Raw genomic sequence first — 15,787 nt, 5'->3', positions numbered from 1 at the left:
CCAAATGGGGCAGCCATGGTCTGGTTTCCATCATGCTTGTATAATGCTCTACCCACTGATCTGTGGGCAGGAGAAGGAGCCTCCAAGTTGCTTTTGGGCAACTTTTGAGGCTTTGCATAAAGGACAACCCAATCATCCCATCCCATTTGCCATGGACCCAGGCAAATACTGTTGCCACATCAGGAATGGGCTGAACAGACTTGGTTTCATATTCTCAATGATCATTTTAAGGCAGGAAGGCATTTGAGATGAGATTTGCCAAACCTGCCTCAAGTGGCATTGCCCTGTGTCAGATTTCTCCCATCCCTGTATGCCTTCCCCAAGTCTTCCCTGCATATAGCCCCCACCAGCCTGGGCGGTGGCCCAGAACTGGTGGGAAGGGTGGTCATCCCGTGTGTGGCTTGCTCGTGGTTGCACTGGGAAGCTGCAAAAGATGAAGGAAATTGTGTCTCCCATTGCCTGGGACTGCAGCCAACTGGCCGCCCTTCCTCATCTCCAGCTCTGCCCATCCATTAGCATCACTCCCTGTATTCCCCTGGACTTTTCCCAGCTCTGCATCATGCTGAGCTGTCTTGGCCCCTCTGAACCTCGCTTTTCCAAGTGGAACTGCTGGGGACCATCTCAGTGGTTCAGCAAATGCAGCACTTGCAGTTGCTTTGGAGAAGAGTCTTCTCCCCTGTCAATGCCACCTGGCCATGGTGGAGGGGGTGATCAGGTTGCCTAAAACAAGGGTCCTCTGCTCCAGCAAGCAGCAGGCACAGTATGTTTGTGGGTGGCACAGAAATGATTAATATATTACATGGTGTACTTAGGACAGGTAAAACATCAGGCATTAAGTCTATCCTGACTTTACATATTTGCGGTGGCTGCCTACTGCTGCAGAGCTTATCTTAGGTTTAAACATTAATTCCAGCCCTCTGGAAAGTTTGTCCCAGCACTGTCCTGTTCCAGACACCGCTGCCAATGTCAGGTGTTGGGGTAATTTTGAAAGCGGTTGGTGATTTTGGGCCATTTCAGAAATGGCTGGTTCTGCTCACCTTGTTTCCCTGCCTCAGTGTGGCTTTCCACCAGTTTTGCCAACTCTTTATGGTTCCACACATGCCTCATCACTGTGACACCAGCTGGATCCGTGCCATCGGTCCCAACCTGACTGAGGAAGAGCAGCTGAACCTCACCCTGCCCCGGGACGCGGACGGGGCGTACGAGCAGTGCTCCATGTACTCACCGGTGGACTGGGACCTCGGCTCCATCGTGGCGTACGGCCTGAACGCCACAGAGAAGTGCAGCAGTGGCTGGGTGTACCCCTCAGCACAACCGCCGTCCCTGCTGACCGAGGTCTGTAATAGCTTTTTGACGTGCCGGGGACGTGGAAGGGATGGGACACCCAAACAGCCTCCCTGTCCTGCAGTTCAGTCAAAGCTGGTGCCGGCCATGGTGCAGCTGAGCTGGGCTGAGATTTACATCAGGTCTATTTTGGGGACCTTGGCTCCACCACCCAGCCCCCAGGCGTGGTCCTGGAGGGGTTGCATGCAAGCAGGCTGCAATATAGATGCCAGCAGGGCCACGGGCAGAGCCAGTGCAGAGATGAATCACTCCTGGTGGGACCTTCTGGGTCTCCCTGCCCCAGCTGCTCCTCTGCAGGCTTGTCTCTATGCACTATGTCTCTAAGCTTTGTGCTTCGGACGCCCTGGCTGGGGGAAGGAGGCAGAGCTCAGTGCTTGGTTTCTGCTCCCACTGGAGCTGGGGACCTGTTAGGGGTGTCTGCCTCGGGGTCTTGGTGTTGCGACTCCACCTCAGGGTTGTCGCAAACAGCCTGGATTCCTCACCGTCCTCGCTCTGTGCAGAGGTACCAGTTCCGGCGAGGAGAGAAAAGCTTGCAAAGCCACGCACCTAATGGTCAACAAGAGCTTCAGCAACACCAACAGTGCCCCAGTGGGCAGTGCTAAACTTCTTTCAGAGCTTTCTGACCTCTCTGTATTTCCTATACATGATCTTCGCTATGTGACTCTCTCTATAGATGCCCTCTGGGTGCTGGCAGTTGCAGAACATCTCTTTAAGAGAAACTGCTTGGCCCAGGGATCAGCATCGCACTCATCTTTTTTCCTCTGGGAGGGCAGGGAGTATGGAAGGAAGCAAGCTGCTGGGACTTCTGTCCCAAGTCCCACTTTAAGAAAAATTTGCCAACCAGAAGGGTCTCCTAGGGGTGCCTGGGCTGTGGGGGAGTCCTGCAGGTCCCAGTGCTCAGGAGGGGGGCACCACTGAGTACCCCATGGGCTTGTCCCACCTCTGACTTGTGTGCTAACTGCATACCATGGAGACTCACAACCTTGGAGGTGGGATCAGAAAGCATCTGGAGCCTGTTGAGAATAAAAGTGTCTGTGTTTCCTTCCTCCAGTTTGACCTGGTGTGTGACAGGAAGGACCTGAACGACATCTCCCAGTCTATTTACATGCTGGGGCTGTTCCTAGGATCCATGATCTTTGGGCCACTAAGTGACAGGTGAGGAGACACAGCCACCCATCCAGGTCTGTGCAAAGCTGGCGGTGCGCAGAGCGGTGTGCTGCTCTGAGCCTGGCAGGGCACTGCACCCCGTGCGTTTTGTCACCACCGCTCCTCACTAATAGGGACCCTGACCAAAGTCCTCAGGTCCCATGAGGACATGGCCACAGAGGGGGTGGAAGGGGCAAGGGCACAGTGTGTGCGCAGCATGCTTCACGTGTCAACCCAGAGTCTAGTCTGAGCCTTATCACTCTCCAGAGAGGATGATACAATTGCTGTGTAACCCACTGGGCTCTTCCCCATCTCCATGGGGTCTCTCCAGATACCAACTATGTCTTCCCTCTTCCTCCACAGGATTGGACGCCGGCCAGTCATTCTGATCTCTATCTTCCTCCAAGGCTTGTTTGGTGTAGGAATTGCCTTCGTGCCCCATTTTTATGTGTACATGGCCTTTAGATGTGTTGTGGGGGCTTCGGTGTCAGGGGTCACCATGACGATACTGGCCTTAGGTGAGTAGGATGCCCATGACCAGAGGCAGACCAGATGTGGCCTCTCAAGATGCCATAGGAAAGGTCTGCAAAGAAATAAAAATCATCTTGTATGACTTGAAAAACGCCGCGGTGAGGACAGTTCTTGCTCTGCACTGTCCTTTGGCACTTTGGCATCTCCTCAACCCTGAGTGAGAGCCGTGGGCAGCATCTCTCCCATGCCAATGCTCAGAGGAGGGCAAGGGAACAGCCTCCCAGCTCAGGAGGTCAGTGTGGGGAGGGAGCCCAGTGGCTCTGGGTCATGATTGATTTGGGCTCCAGCTCTGCCCCGGTGAGGAGCTCTGTGGATGCTGAGAGCAAAGAGGTGACATACCTGAGCTTCATGTCCTCTTGCAGAGGACGAGGACACCCTGATGATAAGGAGAGGTGAAGAACCTGAAGAAACACTAGTGACTTGCATGTGTGACTGATGCCAGAGCTCTGACTGCCAGTCTCCTCTCCTCACCTCCAGGAGACTTATTCTCCAGGGGAAACCGCCTGTTTCCATCAGGGGAAATAATTTGCATGGATGAATCTGAAACCTCACTTTTCTTTTCAGCTACAGAATGGGTTGGTGTCTCTTCTCGGCCAAAGGCAGTGCTTATTTCTCACTGTTGTTTCGCCATCGGACAGATGCTTTTGGCTGGCTTGAGTTACGGTATTCGCAACTGGAGGCTGCTGGAGATTGCAGGATCTGCTCCTGTATTTGCCTTTTTCTTCTACATCCAGTAAGTGGCACATGGACAGAGCTCCTTGCAGACAGGACAGCAGAGAGTGTGAGGGGTGGCAGTGATGAGCTCAGGAGGAGGTTGGTTCCCATCAGAGTGCAGGTGCTGGAGGGGCTTCTGCAGAGCTCAGCTCATCTCCCTGGAGCACTGGACCTCTGAGAGCAACAGCTGCTTCACTTCAGGTCTTCAGATGTGTCCTTTGGAACCTAAATGTAGGCCTGGAAAAACCTGACTTGAGGAGGTATTTAAACCCTTCCATCACGTGCAATCTGTAAAGCTTGCTGGACATGGTCACAGGGAGGAGCTGGGCTGCGGGCGAATTCAGCTGGTCACAGCAGCATCTCCTGATTTCACCTCCTTGGCAGGGTGATACCAGAATCGGCTCGGTGGCTGGTGACAAAAGGCAGAATGGAAGAAGCTAAGAAAGTCCTTCAGAAGGCAGCATGCATCAACAAGCGCGCCATCCCACCAGGACTCCTTGAGCAGGTACCTGTAATGGCATGGGGAACTGCTAGTTGTCTTCAGAGACACTGCTCCGTGCTTGGGTTTGCGGCAGCCATTGGAGCTGAGGTCATCTGATTGATAGACAGCTTTCCATGCCTGCTGGGGATGATTTGGGAATGGGCTGTGAGTGACTCCAGCTTCCGCTGCATTGTACAGAGGCAAGGTCAGGGAAGAGGCACAGCTTCTGCTGAGGCTGAGCCTGGAGCTTTCTGGAGTCCACCTTGGGATATGGAAAGGACCCATCTGCTTCCCTGGCTTTCCTTCATCAGGGCTTGCAGTAGTGCTGAGGATGAGAACAAAGTCTCTGTTTAGTCTGTGGTTTTCCATGTAGCAATGCCCAAAGTGGGGGCTACCTCCTTGCCCACCCCAAAGTCCCTACACTGGTGAAATGTTCTTCTGGAGGAACCTCTTAGTCACCAAACTACTGCACTGGGCACAGGCACAGGAGCCCAGCCCCACTGGGCTGCCTTCCCTCCCAGAGCCGTTTGGGGTCACAAGCCTGTCCTGCTGAGGCTTTCCTTTGACTGCAGATGGAAAAGGAGCTAGCCATGCGTTTCCTTTGCCTGGTTTGACTCTTTGGCTTTCTGCATTTTGAAGTTGAAGCCTGAGACACAGACCAAGTCTGGAAGTCCTCTGGATCTCTTTCGGAAGAAGCACCTCCGGAAGGTGACTTTGGTCATGTCGTGCACCTGGTAAGACCATTCCCTGATCCCCTCTTTCTGAACTTCTAGGTGAAGAAAGGAAGGGATTGAGGGTTAGTCATAACTGTAAATTCACATTGTAGTTTTTGGGTGTTATTGATGGATATATATGTTTCTGGCTATTCAACATGCTGTATGGTTTGTGGGAAAAATTTAGAGCTCTTCCAGCTTTGGCAGTCTGATGGTATTGGTCTGGTTTTTATGTCTCTTTGGAAATCCTATGTCTTGGTCAAAATGTTGACATTGGAGATCAATATTGTATTTGCTCATGGCCAATAGATATGCTCAGTGCCACCCTGCCTGGTTTTCAGGTTTGTCAACAGCCTTGTCTACTATGGGCTGAGTCTGAACGTGACAAATTTTGGTCTGGACATCTACCTGACACAGCTTGCCTTTGGAGCAGTGGAAATCCCAGCCCGTGTTGGCTGTATCTTCATGCTGCAGTGGTTTGGGAGGAAGAAAACCCAGGCTGTTCTCCTGCTGCTGAGTGGCGTGGTGTGTCTGATCATCACTGGCATCCCTGAAGGTGAACAACCTCTTCCCATCCTGAGAGGACAACCTCTGGGACAGAGGCACAGAGCCTCGACCCGTCTCTTGCTGGTGCAGGTCCTGTCCTCCCAATCCAGCTGGCTCACATCTCTCAGGGCTTGAGCTGATGCTGGTGCTGTGGCCACAAGGGATGTGACTAATTCCCCAAGGCCCATTCTGATCAGCAAACTTTTGCTTGCCAATAGTGATAGGAGATGGTAGAGCTGAGCCTGGTGGGCTACCCATTAGCAGAGTTGTGCTCTGAGAAATTGAATATGTGGGGTGGTGAGATGATGGATGTAAACTGTGTTGAGGGTGGCCCCAGGGCCAGAACTGCTCCTCAGTCCATGTTCAGGCATTGTTCAGGGGAGATGGCTCCCTGGGGGCAACATGGTTGTCATTGCGTGTCTCCAGCCGCCAATCCCAAGTGGTGCTCGGCCCTTGTCCCACAGTGGTGGTCTCTCCTCCTCCCTTCAGACCAGCCCATGGCAACCACCATCCTGGCCATCATTGGCAAGTTTACAGCATCAGCCTCCTTCTCCACCTCCTACGTCTACGCTGCAGAGCTCTTCCCCACTGTTGTCAGGTGAGGTCTCCCCACGCTTTGGTGCTTCCCTCCGCCATGGCTGGTGGCAGTGGTGGGGCAGGAGCCCAGTTGTCCCCATGGCCACACTCAGTCCCATGGCAACCTGGGGATGCCAAGCCCTGCCTGTGCCTCTCATTGCCTCTTGCTCCTTCAGGCAGACCGGTGTGGGGCTGTGCTCGATGTCGGCACGGGTGGCAGGGATCATGGCCCCACTGATCCGCCTCTTGGGCCAGTACCACCGGTCTGTCCCCATGGCCATCTTTGGGAGTGCCCCTGTGGTGGGGGGGCTGCTCTGTGTCCTGCTGCCCGAGACCCGTGGCACCGACCTGGCAGATGACACAGCGGGCGGCCACCTCCCAGCTGAGGTGAGTGCCTGGCGGTGCCTGTGCTGCCTCCTGGGCCTGGGCACCACCAGACCCTCTTGAGCAGGGACTTGGGGTTCCAGTGCTGTGGGAGGCCATCGGCATTGCATGGGCTGGGGGTGTCTTTGAGGGCTTACAGCAGCGGGAGGGCAGGGAGTGGGGCTACCCCATGGAAGAGGGAAGGCAGGAGGCCCCATAACCCAAAGGGTTATCTCAGACCCATGGTGGTCATTGCGTCATTCCTGTCCATGGGATGGAAGGACTCCAGAAACAGCCAGTGCTTCGGTTGCCTCCCCCTGCCCTAGGAGGGCTTGTGACCTTGCATAGCTCCCAGCACCTCATTGCCCATGGGGCAGGGTGGAATTGCACCCTGAGACTTTTGTTGGGAGAAGTGTGTCTGTGGGGGCCCAGACGGTGGGAATGGGAAGCCAGGTTGCTAAAGGCTGCATGTCTCAGAGAAGGCTGCCATCAGCTCATAATGGGCCTTTTTAACTCTTTTCCCTTTTATCAGGTCTGTGAGAATGCCAACAGCAGCTCTGAAAATGGACAGATGAAAGGAAAAGATGGTGGCCAAGACAATGAGTACATAAAGACCACTTACTTCTAGCTGGACCTGCAAGCGGCTTTAGTTAAAGGCAACCTAGTGCTGTGCTGGCATTGAGGACAGGCAGGGTCTCCATTTGCAGGACAACACCACCTCTCAAGTGGTCGCTGCCAGGTCTTGTCTTTCCTTTTCTTTTTTGCCTCCCTGTATCTCCCTCTATAGCTTGTCCTCAGGCACTGCATGCCATCTCTGGTGTTCAACGGTGCTCTCGATGGAGAAAATCTGATGCTTTTCATTTAAGGAAAGGAAGAAAGAAGTCAGAACCCAGCATGGATGCAACATTTTCTCTTGCTATTTTCTGTTCCATCTCCAGGAACGTGAGTCTGTAAACTTTGTCTGAGACACCTGCTAGAGCATTGAATAGACTTGCAAAGGAGTAGTGTGCTCGCTAAAGAGAAAGCCAGAGCAGCTGCAGCACTGAAAACAATCTCACACTTGCAAGAAGGATTGATTTCTCTTGACTGTCTAGCATGGTCTTCTCACCTTCTCTTTAAAAACACTCCTTTTATTTTATTTTTTTTAATTTGAGACACTCAGCTGAGAATAAAAAGATGCGATGGAAGAAGCAGCAAGCAGTGAGCAAAGATGTCTAACAGGCAGCAGAATTTTAGCCTGAGTGCTGGTGGCTTTGAATGAAAGCACGTCATGAGGCTTTGTGCATGGAAAAATGTGCTGTTGGGCTGTAGCGTAGGACCACATTAATTTGACTGTTCCAGGAAACTGAGAGATGTTGTGGTAGTTGGTCTCAGAAGAATGTGCAAAACTTTCTGGGATCTATGAAGTCTATTCTACTCTGTTCTAATCTATTCCTTCTTGCTGTATCCATCTTTAAATGGTGACTTTAAATGGTTTATGACCACTTTTGTCTTATACTATAAAGAAAAAACACATTTTTTCCCAGTACTTCCCCTTCTCTTACCTCCTGTCCCTCAAGAGGACTTTCTTTTACCACTGGCTTGGTACAGATGAAGCCCAGAAGTTACACAGTTGTGATGTTCCACCTTTGTCTGTATACAGCTCAAATGCTATTTTCTGGAAGTCTTAAGAAGTTTTTAAAGGAGACTTTATTTCTCTTCCCTGTTGTCATGCCTGCATGTTTTCCACGGATCAAAGTACCCCATGGATATGCAGTTTGATGAAGACAGAGTTTTGGATAAAACTAGTGACACAGGACAATGTCTCACCAGGAGGGGCTGCTTTGGTGCCACCAGCTCTCTGGCACTGCTTTTCAAAGGATTTGCTGTGGTGCTCCTGTTCAGTGACCCTGCGTATAGAGGAGCTCGGTCCCTTGCCCGAGGGCACTCCTTCCTTTGCAACAGCTGGTATCTGCCTCCTTTGGGCTTTTATGGAAAATACGGCATTGAGGGTAAAGGCTAAGGGAAGAGCTTGGAGAAAAATGCACAGTTATTCAATAAGCCACGGCTCCTTTTGGGAACTCTGCTCTGAGACTCTCTGTTTCACTTCACATTATAAATAAAGGTGTCCAAACACATTTGATATACTTCTGCTTCTATCTCATTCACGCCTCCAGTAGGCTGAAGATCCATTTCATCTGCTCTTCTCTAGACCACTTCACCTGGTTAGTTTGAAGACCACCGGATGGTGGAATTTTGACTGAAGAGCACCTGAATAGTTTGACTCGTGATGTTTTGCCCAGCTCAGCAGAAATGGGATGATGCCTAATGGTTTTGCCACCTTAATGTCTCCGCTACGTGGTCTTGCACTGTAATATATAGAGCTCACAGTACAGAGTCGAGCTAGGTGTGGTGGAACAGCATGTAAGAACGCAGACACGCTTTTGCATGGGTGCAATGGGATGTTTTGGGCTCTCATTGTGATAACGTTATGAGCAAAGGGTAAAAAGTGCCTCAGGTGACCTGAAGGGATAACTAGGGTAAAGAGGATGACCCCATAGCCAAGAGGAGGGAGTCAAAAGGCTGAAGAGAGGGTGAGGAAAAATGGGGTAGCAAGGTTTAGCTGGGAAGAGCAGATGCAAGACCTTAATAGTGTGGCTTACCAAGCCGTGACTGGAGGGCCAGTTGTGGGAAGGTGCTGAAGGTGGCAGTGGTGAGCAAATGCCAGGGACACTGTGAAGGGTTTGCTACGGCACATTGAATAAATCCAAGCCTTCTTCAGGCCCTCCTATGTCAGACATGGGAGCAAGGCCCTGCTCCTGCACTTGCACCCTCTGTGTTAAGGTCAGACCTCTCATCCTCTGTTTCCCCCTTGGAGAAGACCCAGGTTCATTACTGGGACCTCCCACTGCTGAGGAAACTGGTCAGACAGGGCCAGAGGTATCTAAGGCATGGAGGGGCAGCAGAGCCTGTCTTGGTTCTGTTCCCCCAGGTGAGGCAAGGAGATGTGGGGCAAACATCTCCTGTTGCCAGAGGAGCCCCACAGGGACCACTGAGACAATCAGCGCATCCCCAGTGTCAGTGACAACAACAAACTATTCTGCAACCCTGACTCCTGGCTGTGGGGCAGAGGTGTCAGAATCCAGGACCTTGCCCTTTGACTAGACGACGTTGCCCTCCCCTTCCTCCTTACCCCATGCTGGGAAAGCCCCAGGTCCGTGACCAGAGCAAAGCCTGCAGGAAGGGACCCAGCAGAGAATGGCTGAGGAGGTGAGGAGAAGCAGCATTAATGCTGCTTTCATGACTCTCTGCAATGAGTCAGTGCCAAAGCCCAGATCATGCGAATGCCCTGCCCCATCTCCAGCCATGGCCAGGTCGCATGTGACGTTTTGCACTTTGGGGAAATAGAATCATAGAATCACAGAATCTTTGGGTTGGAAGGGACTTTTAAAGATCATCTAGTCCAACCCCCCTGCAGTGAGCAGGGACATCTTCAACCAGAACAGGTTGCTCAGAGCCCCGTCCAACCTGACCTTGAACATTTCTAGGGATGGGGCATCTACCACCTCTCTGGGCAACCTGTGCCAGTGGTTTCACCAACCTCATTGTGAAAAAATTCTTCCTTATATCTAGTCTAAATCTGCCCTCTTTTAGTTTAAAACCGTTACCCCTTGTCCTATGGCAACAGGCCCTGCTAAAAAGTCTGTCCTCATCTATCAGCCCTCTTTAAGCCCTGGCAGCTGCAATAAGGTGTCCTCGCAGCCTTTTCTTCTCCAGGCTGAACTCCCCCAGCTCTCCCAGCCTGTCCTCCCAGCAGAGCTGTTCCAGCCCTCGGGGCATTGCTGGGGCCTCCTCTGGCCCCGCTCCAACAGGTCCATGTCTCTCCTGTGCTGAGGGCTCCAGAGCTGGACGCAGCACTGCAGGGGGGTCTCCCCAGAGCGGGGCAGAGGGTCAGAATCCCCTCCCTCGCCCCGCTGGCCACGTTGCTTTGGGGGCAGCCCAGGATACGGTTGGCCTTCAGGGCTGCAAGCGCACATTGCCAGCTCATGTCCAGCTTTTTAACCACCAGGACTCCCAAGTCCTTCTCGGCAGGGCTGCTCTCCATCCCTTCATCCCTCAGCCTGTATTGATAGCCAGGGTTGCCCTGACCCCCGTGCAGGGCCCTGCATTTGGCCTTGTTTAATCTCATGAGGTTCACACAGGCCCATTCCTCGAGCTTGTTCAGGTCCCTCTGGATGGCATCCTGTCCCTCAGGCATGTCAACCACACCACTCAGCTTGTTGTTGTCTGCAAACTTGCTGCAGGTGCACTTGATCCCACTGTCTATGTCATTGATGAAGATATTAAACAGTACTGGTCTCAATATGGACCCCTGAGGGACACCACTCATCACTGATCTCCATCTGGACATTGAACCATTGACCACTACCCTCTGGATGCCACCATCCAACCAATTCCTCATCCACCCAACAGTCCACCCATCAAATCCACATCTCTCCAATTTAGAGAGAAGGATGTTGTCGCGGACTGTGTCAAAGGCCTTACAGAAGTCCAGATAGATGACAACTATCATCGAGATCTGGTGCACCAAAGCCAAAGCACAAAATGAGCATCACCTCCAGGCATGGCTGACTTGGACTTGGGACACTCCAGCCTTCAAAATCCCATTTACTATAGTACGAAGCAATGGGAAACAAAAGGATGCTACAAACCTACCTGACCAACCTTCTCCTTGGACTAAGAGTAGTGCTGTGGTTTGAGGAGATAGATAGCTTCATGAAAGGGTACCAAATACATTCTCTGCTTGCAAACAAGTAGAGCAGGAGAGGAGGCCACCTTTCTCTTCTTTTGCGTGACGCTAAATGACACTAAAATGTTGTGGCTGAGCTGGCAGCAGCCAACCAAGGTCACTGTTAAAGGCTGACCATGACGCTGAATTGCAGCATACACAGCACAATTCAGGAAACTTCCACAGCTGGTTGTAGATAAAATAAATATAGATTCTTCATCAGGAGACATGGAAATAAAAGAAATTCTGATTGAACCCAGTCACTCTGCTTTAACACTCTGTTTCTGCATTGTTTGTGGCTGATGGAAACCAAACACGTTTCCATCTGTGTGTTAAATTACAGGCTTACAATTTCTGTGTAGAAAACACTCCAGAGCCAATAGCAGTTACAAAGGCCAACTGTGAAACAGTAGGGCAAAAAAAAAATCAACACCATTTATTATTCACATATTGCATTACAAACTCAGAGTATAATTTATATTATTCATGTAGAAACTCAAATCCAACACCATATAGAAATAAAAGCTAAATACGTGTGTGACAGGGTTTCAGTGACATCCTGATCAAACGTCGAGGCTCGGATCGACGAGAAGGCCAACGACCCAAGCGATTAGTGCAGGAGGGACACAGCCCGGCGCTCGCTTGCCCAGTACTACCACTCTACTGGCGATTCTTTATTGCTGTAAAACACGACAGGGATGGTTCCACGGGTACCAGTTTGCAGAGAACTGGGAAACACGTCGGGAGGACTCACGCAGCCAGGCATAACAGATTGGGTTTCAGGAACAGTTCGAAGTGCATCTTTTCCAAACGCAGCGTGACAGAATCCCTCTGACCACGCATATTTTGTTGATCATCTGAAAGACCAGTTTCCAGACACCAATGCCTCATTGGTCTGCTTCAAGAAAGCCTGGATCAGACTAGACCTTTAGTATATGCCTGTCCGTTCATAACTTGCTCTCCAAACATCTGTGGATGTCCTTCTCCGAGTCTACTCCATCCTGTGTGGTGTCTCTCTTGGACGAAATTTCCGGTGTCCTGCTGCTGAACACAAGAAGGAAAGAGGAAGAGATGTCACTGTTTCCATCCTGGTTTCTGACATATTTCTCTCTGCCTTAAATTTGCACCTTTGTATTTTTTTTTCCTTAAATTCAGAGCTCCAGGTACCCACCTCAGTTGGGGGGCGGCTGCCCCTGTGTCATCTGCCAGGTCGGTGCCGCGGGTCTCGGGCAGCAGGACACAGAGCAGCCCCACCACCACAGGGGCACTCCCGAAGATGGCCATGGGGACAGACTGGTGGTACTGGCCCAAGAGGTCGATCAGTGGGGCCATGATCCCTGCCACCCGTGCCGACATCGAGCACAGCCCCACACCGGTCTGCCTGAAGGAGCAAGAGGCAATGAGAGGCACAGGCAGGGCTTGGCATCCCCAGGTTGCCATGGGACTGAGTGCGGCCATGAGGATAACTGGGCTCCTGCCCCACCACTGCCACCAGCCATGGCAGAGGGAAGCACCAAAGCGTGGGGAGACCTCACCTGACAACAGTGGGGAAGAGCTCTGCAGCGTAGACATAGGAGGTGGAGAAGGAGGCTGATGCTGTAAACTTGCCAGTGATGGCCAGGATGGTGGTTGCCATGGGCTGGTCTGAAGGGAGGATGAGAGACCACCACTGTGACCTCCATGGAGAAGGTTCATTTGGGACCAAAGGTCTCTGCAGTGGGATTTCTCAGGACAGCGCTTTCTAATGCACTTACCAAGCAAATCTACTACCTAACCCATTGGAAATCATTCCCAGTGCACCCTTTCCTGGAAACTATCCTCTGAACAACTGGCAAAGTAAACGCAAATTTCTCCTGAGGCTTTGGACATCTCCTAAATCTACAGCTGGAGTGAGCCACCGAGCCACTGCCAGTCTTCAGGGAGTTTACAGTTGGAAATATCAAATCCATGAGCTTGAAATAATTTTGCAACCCCTCTCTTCAGCCTTACTCACAGCACTAGCACAGCAGCAGGGTGAGGGTATGGGCTGTGGCAATGTGTAGGTAGAAACAGATAAGGTGGGGTGGGGAGGGTGGGGGCATATGCTTTTCCTGTGCATTTAAAGAAGGGAGATGTTGTGGCTTTTAAAATACCTCTTCTGCTGCACCTTTCTGAGAGGAGGTGGTGGTGTATAGTAGGCGGAGGTGATGTGTATAGTGGGTGGTGGTGTGTAATGGGTGGAGGTGGTGGTGTGTAATGGGCACTGCATGCCAAGGGCCAGGAGCTGTTGAAGGACCAGGCACAGGTCTGAAGGAGAAGGAAGTCATGCAGAGAGGAAGCCAGCATGTTGTGAGTGCAGCCTCTCGGGCTGCGGCACTCGAGGCAGCTCAGCCCCTGAGAACAAGCATGGGTCTGCGGCCAGCCGGGCTGGGAGTATGGGTCTGAACCAGGGTAGAGCTGGCTGGGGCTCCACCTGGCAGTGCTCTTGGGTTGGGAAGAGGTTGTTCACCTTCAGGGATGCCAGTGATGATAAGACACATCAGGCCAGACAGCATCAGGAGAACAGCCTGGGTTTTCTTCCTCCCAAACCACTGCAGCAGGAAAATGCAGCACAATAGAGCTGGTAACTCCACCACCCCAAAGGCAAGCTGCGTCAGGTAGATGTCCAGACCAAAATCTGTCACGTTCAGACTCAGCCCATAGTAGACAAGGCTGTCCGCAAACCTGAAATTCAAGTAAAGTGGACTAGAACATGTAACCAGATGGGTTTTCCAGGGGTTTATGCTAAAAAATAATGGTAGTTAGACCACACGCAACTTATTTAAACTCTCAGTAATCTCTGATTTGCTTCTAGTCACAACCTGTGACAATTCTGTGGGACGTAGTTACATGAGATAAAGCAGTTCGCTCAGCAAAGTACCAGAATTTCTATGGGATCATAAAACAACAAGGCACAGGGTTACCAAAAGCTGGAATTGCTCCAGCCTTTCTCACAAAACCCATAGCATCTTGAATAATCAGCTGCTCCCCACGCCTAGACAGGGTAGATTTGCTCTAGTATGGGGAGACAGAAAGATGGCAGATGAACACAGCCACAAACAAGACCCCAAAAATCACATGAAGTTAATTTGCAGTTATGACTAACCCTCAATCCCTTCCTTTCTTCACCTAGAAGTTCAGAAAGAGAGGATCAGGGAATGTCTTACCAGGTGCACGACATGACCAAAGTCACCTTCCGGAGGTGCTTCTTCCGAAAGAGATCCAGAGGACTTCCAGACTTGGTCTGTGTCTCAGGCTTCAACTTCAAAATGCAGAAAGCCAAAGAGTCAAACCAGGCAAAGGAAACCCATGGCTAGCTCCTTTTCCATCTGCAGTCAAAGGAAAGCCTCAGCAGGACAGGCTTGTGACCCCAAACGGCTCTGGGAGGGAAGGCAGCCCAGTGGGGCTGGGCTCCTGTGCCTGTGCCCAGTGCAGTAGTTTGGTGACTAAGAGGTTCCTCCAGAAGAACATTTCACCAGTGTAGGGACTTTGGGGTGGGCAAGGAGGTAGCCCCCACTTTGGGCATTGCTACATGGAAAACCACAGACTAAACAGAGACTTTGTTCTCATCCTCAGCACTACTGCAAGCCCTGATGAAGGAAAGCCAGGGAAGCAGATGGGTCCTTTCCATATCCCAAGGTGGACTCCAGAAAGCTCCAGGCTCAGCCTCAGCAGAAGCTGTGCCTCTTCCCTGACCTTGCCTCTGTACAATGCAGCGGAAGCTGGAGTCACTCACAGCCCATTCCCAAATCATCCCCAGCAGGCATGGAAAGCTGTCTATCAATCAGATGACCTCAGCTCCAATGGCTGCCGCAAACCCAAGCACGGAGCAGTGTCTCTGAAGACAACTAGCAGTTCCCCATGCCATTACAGGTACCTGCTCAAGGAGTCCTGGTGGGATGGCGCGCTTGTTGATGCATGCTGCCTTCTGAAGGACTTTCTTAGCTTCTTCCATTCTGCCTTTTGTCACCAGCCACCGAGCCGATTCTGGTATCACCCTGCCAAGGAGGTGAAATCAGGAGATGCTGCTGTGACCAGCTGAATTCGCCCGCAGCCCAGCTCCTCCCTGTGACCATGTCCAGCAAGCTTTACAGATTGCACGTGATGGAAGGGTTTAAATACCTCCTCAAGTCAGGTTTTTCCAGGCCTACATTTAGGTTCCAAAGGACACATCTGAAGACCTGAAGTGAAGCAGCTGTTGCTCTCAGAGGTCCAATCAGAGCCCTCATCTCCAGGGAGATGAGCTGAGCTCTGCAGAAGCCCCTCCAGCACCTGCACTCTGATGGGAACCAACCTCCTCCTGAGCTCATCACTGCCACCCCTCACACTCTCTGCTCTCCTGTGTTCCGGGTGCTCTGCCCTGCTCCTGCTTACCAGATGTAGAAGAAAAGGGCAAATACGGGAGCAGATCCTGCAATCTCCAGCAGCCTCCAGTTGCGAATACCATAACTCAAGCCAGCCAAAAGCATCTGTCCAATGGCGAAAGAGCAGTGAGAAATAAGCACTGCCTTTGGCCGAGAAGAGACACCAACCCATTCTGTAGCTGAAAAGAAAAGCAAAGATTCAGGTCATCTTTTTCAAAATGTG

The 15,787-nt window shown here is 51.6% G+C and overlaps 1 protein-coding gene across 1 annotated transcript; it reads left to right on the top strand.

The window, feature by feature from the left end:
- Positions 1-963: 963 nt before the first annotated feature.
- On the top strand, positions 964-7,042 carry LOC309417927 (solute carrier family 22 member 13-like; the record flags this gene model as incomplete). The annotated part of the gene is made up of 10 exons (XM_082015560.1): positions 964-1,335; positions 2,396-2,499; positions 2,854-3,008; positions 3,586-3,754; positions 4,120-4,240; positions 4,856-4,950; positions 5,271-5,485; positions 5,965-6,073; positions 6,228-6,438; positions 6,947-7,042. 10 exons carry the CDS (start codon positions 964-966, stop codon positions 7,040-7,042), a joined length of 1,647 nt encoding a protein of 548 aa, XP_081871686.1.
- Positions 7,043-15,787: the final 8,745 nt, after the last annotated feature.

Source organism: Phaethon aethereus (genome assembly GCF_964289735.1).
Source record: "Phaethon aethereus genome assembly, chromosome: 2".
NCBI classification, from domain to species: domain Eukaryota; kingdom Metazoa; phylum Chordata; class Aves; order Phaethontiformes; family Phaethontidae; genus Phaethon; species Phaethon aethereus.
Note: the sequence above shows the minus strand (reverse complement) of the source record. Positions and strands in the feature narration are given on the sequence as shown.